At 41.4% G+C, this 5,653-nt stretch overlaps 2 protein-coding genes across 2 annotated transcripts in view; one reads left to right on the top strand and one right to left on the bottom strand.

The window, feature by feature from the left end:
* The window catches only part of or6at1 (odorant receptor, family 6, subfamily AT, member 1), a 3,754-nt gene extending 3,279 nt beyond the window's left edge, over positions 1-475 (top strand). The window contains exon 3 of the mRNA XM_037687219.1: positions 311-475. Coding sequence (XP_037543147.1) covers positions 311-475 — 165 coding nt within the window. The remainder of the gene's footprint in view (positions 1-310) is intronic.
* Positions 476-2,467: 1,992 nt separating this feature from the next.
* On the bottom strand, positions 2,468-3,438 carry LOC119419852 (olfactory receptor 52J3-like). Its single transcript, XM_037687218.1, has one exon. The coding sequence runs from the start codon at positions 3,436-3,438 to the stop codon at positions 2,491-2,493; it is 948 nt and encodes a 315-aa protein (XP_037543146.1). The 3' UTR covers positions 2,468-2,490.
* Positions 3,439-5,653: the final 2,215 nt, after the last annotated feature.

Here is a 5,653-nt window from a genome sequence, read left to right as displayed (position 1 = left end):
ACATACATACATACATACATACATACATACATACATACATACATACATACATCATCATGTATCATCCATTTTATCTGCATATCTCTGGTACGGGTCGGTCTACGTTCCCACCCTCAGCTTCGGTCTCTGGGCAGAGACTGAAAGAACGAGATCGTGGAAACAAACGGTCCAAATGAGTTGTTCCTCAGGACTGAACTCAGTTTCTGTTTGAGTCACAGATCAGAGCCGTAGAGCAACAACAGATTTCAGACCAGTTCCAGATGTTTACTAAAGACTGAAGCTGCTCAGACGAGGATTTTGTTTTTCGCAGGTGCGTATCATCGTGTCGGTGTTGTACTCTGCGCTGACTCCGTTCCTGAACCCCATGATCTACAGTCTGAGGAACAGGGAGCTGCGTGAAGCCATCAGGAGAACTCTGAGGAGGATCAGACCTTCAGCTGCGTCTGCTCCAAAAGACATCAACCCCCAGATCTGACCAAGGTTCATAAAACACAGTCCAGTTCAGATCCAACGTTCCCAAAAACATTGCAAAGTGGGACAACGTGAGCGTGCAGCCTGAGGTGTAGGAATGGATAAAATGTTGAAAAGTTCAAACATGAAAGTTCTGTCTCACCTGAAATAAAAGCCCAATTAAACACCGTGTCTTGATTGGTCTACGCAGACCGGACCAGCTCAGATGAAACGTGAACTTGCTGTGATGGAGTGGTGGAGCCAGACGATGATTGGGTCGTCAGTGCAGCCACAGCGGCGCTGCCAGGCCGTCATTACCTGAGCTCAACAGAAAGACCTGCTCTGCTCCTGGAGCCTGGAACACCTCGCAACAAGATCTCAAGCTCTCCACTTTCATGTCTTTGATGGGTTTTAAACATTTGATAAGGTCACTAGAAACATCCAACAAACATGTTCTTGTTTTTAGTGTTGTACCTTGTTTTACCTGGCATCTTGAGTTGACTGCTTTTATAACTACTTTCATTTATAATTCATAAATTTATATTTATAGTAACTTCTGCATGGATAATATAATCTCCACAAAAACAGTTTGCTGCTTTCCCAACAAGCAACAGCAAGGACATCAAGACAGCCCTGAACAGGAAGAAGGAGGGGGGACAGGGAGGAGGTGAGGGACAAGGTGAGGGAGGGTAAGGAGCAGTGCAGGAGAAGCTGGAGAGAAACAACTCCAGGGAGTTCTGGAACAGGAAGAGAAGCATCACTGGTCAGAAAAAGACTGCAGCAGTGATGGGAGGTTCTTCAACAGGTTTGACGTGAACCCTGCACACCCGTCACCCACACCTCCTCCAACACCTACCAGGTGGTCACCACACCTCCTAGACAACCCCACCCCTCCTCATCATCAACATAATGGACCCCAGCTGCACCCCCTTCACCATCACTGTCTTCTGAAAACACATCAGAGCCTCCAATCACCATCAGCAGGAGGCTGTGAGGATGGAGCTCAGTCATCTACATCCAGGCAAGTCTGCAGGTCCAGATGGATTAAGGGTGTTTTTACACCTGACAGTCCGGTAGACTCGGTTCAACTGGGAACCAGTATTCAGAACATTTTTTTACATTTTCAGCTGGTGTGGTTCTCGTTCACATTGCACTGAGCCAGTCCACCTGTGACCCAGTCGACCTGGGAGTGGACCTGCAGTCTCTGACAGGTGTCTGAGCAGAAGATGTTGAGGAACCTGCTCCAGATCCTGAACAACACGTCCCCCCCCCCCCCCCCCCCCCCGCATGAGACCCTGGACTCTGCACCTTCAGTCGTAGACTGAGACCACCTCCACAGAACAACAGGAAGTCCTTCAAACTGTTCAACTCCTCCCCCTTTAGGACAATAAACACTTTAATGTTTCTGTCTGCACCTGTTTACAACGTAATTGTTGTTATTTTTAATATCTTGTGTATGTTCCTTCGATGAAACTCTGGCACAACAATTTCTTGCTGGATCAATAAAATTCTATCTTGTTTGATTTAATTGCCTTTTGTTGAATTATTTTTGTCTGCTTGAATCAGGTGTCTCTTGTAAATGAGTCCTCGTGACTCGATGAGACTAACCTGCAGAACTAAAGGTTGAATGAACAGAACCATCGGATCAGAACAGAACCATCGGATCAGAACAGAACCATCGGATCAGAACAGAACCATCGGATCAGAACAGAACCATCGGATCAGAGCTTCAGCAGCTGCAGGTGAAGGTAGCGTTAGTGAGGAAGACGATGTAAATCAAAGAGTTTAGAAAACATCAGTCTTTATTAGTGAGGAACAGAGGCTGGCTTCTTCGTAGGCTCCTGGTTCATTCTCCGTCGTGAACTCCGTCCTGTTGTTGATGAAGAGAGCCTGAAGGCAGCTTGTTGGGGTGGGGGGACGTGTCCGTGTTATGATGCTGCAGGTTCTGCTGGGCTCAGTGGATCTGCACCAAACAGGATCACAGTTCTACAAGACTCTTCAAGAACGACTGAGCTCAGTGATCAACGACAGAAACTTCATTTAGTCCTGTCTGTCTGTCACAGGCTTCCTGGTGAACACGATGGAGATCTTTTCTCGAACAGCTTTGATTTGCAGTCCGTAGACGATGGCGTTCATCGCAGGAGGAACCACGTGGAACAGGATGGAGGCCAACTTCCTGTGGTCCGACAGGTCGGGGAAGCGATGGAGGAAGATGATGATGCTGCCTGACACGAACATGATGACGTACAGGACCAGGTGGGTGGCGCAGGTCTGCAGGGCCCGGCTGTTCTTGGACCTGCTTTGGTTGGTGAGGCAGGCCACGGCGATCCGCAGGTAGGTGACCGTGATGCTGCCCAGAGAGGTGCCCAGAAGGACCACGGTGTACACGAGGCCGTACACGTTGTTGATCAGGACGTTCTCGCAGGACAGCTTGTACAGGGACGCGTTGTCACAGAACGGGTTGGACACGAACTCCCTGCAGCGAGACAGGCGGACGCTGAGGCCCAGCAGCAGCAGAACCATGAGCAGGACCACCCCCCAGGCTGACACGGACAGACCCACCACCATCCTGTTGGTCATGATGGTCTGGTACCGCAGCGGATTGCAGACGGCCACGTAGCGGTCGAAGGCCATGATTATCAGCACGGTGTGGGCGGCGCTGGCGTGCACGTGAGCACAGAACGCCTGAAGGACACAGCTGCTGTGCTGGATGTACCTCTGCGAGCTCGGAGTGAAGATGTCGCTCAGCAGGCGGGGGATGATGGCGGTGGCCCCCAACGCATCGTTGGCCCCCATGTTGCAGAAGAGCAGGAACATGGGCTGATGGAGACCCCTCTGCAGGGTGATCAGGACCACCAGGCTGATGTTGGACAGCATGATGAAGATGTAGATGAGGAGGAGGAGGACAAAGGCAGGGATGGAGGACTGAGGGGTGACCTTCAACCCCTCCAGGAGCAGGATGTCAGAACCTGAAGTCTGGTTTTCCATACAGCGTTGATGAGGTCTGCAGAGCGACAGATCAAACTATGAGCGACCGATTTAACTGAAAAGAAAACTTTTCAATAAGTTCAAGGAAACGTGCATTTTATAAAACAAACGAGTCTAAATTAAACATCTTGGACAAAAACATGGAAAACCTTTGGATTGAGACGGAATAAAACCTGAATCCAGAAGTGACACCGAGAAACAAACACATAAATAATGTTATTTATTTATGCTAACAGATGTGCTGTCACACTTCACATTAAGTCTTACTTCATTGGAAGACATATTTTTAACTATCCTGCAGCAGGAGAAGCCTTGAAGTCTTCCAGGTGATGCGTCTCAAAGAAGTTATTTTATAATTCTCTGCCTGGCCCTTCGATTGATTTAAATATCTTGATCTGTTGCTCTGGAAACAAATGTCGCCACTCCTGATTGAAAATGTCTGAAGAGTCAAACCCAGGAATCAACAGAGTGAGCGCTGAGTCAGCAACGTTCTGCCTCCAGGAGCACGACAGAACAACCATCATGATGGGATCAGGGTGGTTTCCTCCTCTCCGATCCTTGGCTCTACTCTTCATCACTCACTTATCCTCAGTCACGTGACCACGCCCACTCTCACCTGCTCCTGCTCGGCCTTTAGCTCAGGTGTCTCCACTACGCCATCAGCCCGGCTCATGTTGGTTTTTGTGTCACATGTTCTCCTCGACTGAAGCCCCATTTACACAAAGTGAAACATTTGTTCATTTACAGACAACATCCTCGTCCTCTCTGAAGTGAAGGTTTCTGAGTCCAGGTCTCAGACTGGAGGTTTTCAGGGGAACCCCCCACGGAGGAGTGAGATGCTCCAAGTTTGAAGTCTCACATGCTCACTCCAGGCAGCTGCACACCAAAGTTTTTCTGCTCTAACAAAAGTTATAATAAATAACAACAGTTATCATAAATAACAACAGTTATAATAAATATAACAACAGTTATAATAAATATAACAGCAGTTATAATAAATATAACAGCAGTTATAATAAATATAACAACAGTTATAATAAATATAACAACAGTTATAATAAATAACAAAAGTTATAAAAAATATACAGTATCAAAAGTTATAATAAATAACAACAGTTATCATAAATATACAGTAACAACAGTTATAATAAATAACAACAGTTATAATAAATATAATAACAGTTATAATAAATAACAAAAGTTATAAAAAATATACAGTATCAACAGTTATAATAAATAACAACAGTTATCATAAATATACAGTAACAACAGTTATAATAAATAACAACAGTTATAATAAATAACAACAGTTATAATAAATATAACAACAGTTATAATAAATAACAATAGTTATAATAAATAACAACAGTTATAATAAATATACAGTAACAACAGTTATAATAAATAACAACAGTTATAATAAATAACAACAGTTATAATAAATATAACAACAGTTATAACAAATAACAAAAGTTATAAAAAATATACAGTATCAACAGTTATAATAAATAACAACAGTTATCATAAATATACAGTAACAGTTATAATAAATAACAATAGTTATAATAAATAACAACAGTTATAATAAATATAACAACAGTTATATGAAATAACAAATGTTATCATAAATATAGCAATAGTTATAATAAATGTAACAACAGTTATAATTAATAACAATAAGTATAATAAATAACAACAGTTGTAAAAAAAAACAACAGTTAAAATAAATAACAATAGTTATAATAAATAACAGCAATTATTATAAATATAACATCAGTTATAATAAATAACAATAGTTATAATAAATAACAACAGTTATAATAAATAACAACAGTTATCATAAATATAACAACAGTTATAAAAAAATAACAACAGTTATAATAAATAACAACAGTTGTAAAAAATATAACAACAGTTATAATAAATAACAATAGTTATAATAAATAACAACAGTTATAATAAATAACAACAGTTATAATAAATAACAGCAGTTATAATAACTATAACAACAGTTATAATAAATATAACAACAGGTATAATAGATAATAACAGTTATAATAAATAACAATAGTTATAATAAATAACAATAGTTATAATAACTATAACAACAGTTATAATAAATATAACAACAGGTATATTAGATAACAACAGTTATAATAAATAACAATAGTTATAATAAATATAACAATGATTACAATAAATATAACAACAGTTA

Source organism: Nematolebias whitei, chromosome 14 (genome assembly GCF_014905685.2).
Source record: "Nematolebias whitei isolate Nwh7 chromosome 14, NemWhi1, whole genome shotgun sequence".
Taxonomy (NCBI): domain Eukaryota; kingdom Metazoa; phylum Chordata; class Actinopteri; order Cyprinodontiformes; family Rivulidae; genus Nematolebias; species Nematolebias whitei.
This window is presented reverse-complemented; position numbering and strand designations above follow the sequence as displayed.

Coding starts and splice junctions, on each gene's coding strand:
- LOC119419852 (XM_037687218.1), bottom strand. CDS start 3,438: ATGGAAAACCAGACTTCAGGTTCTGACATCCTGCTCCTGGAGGGGTTG.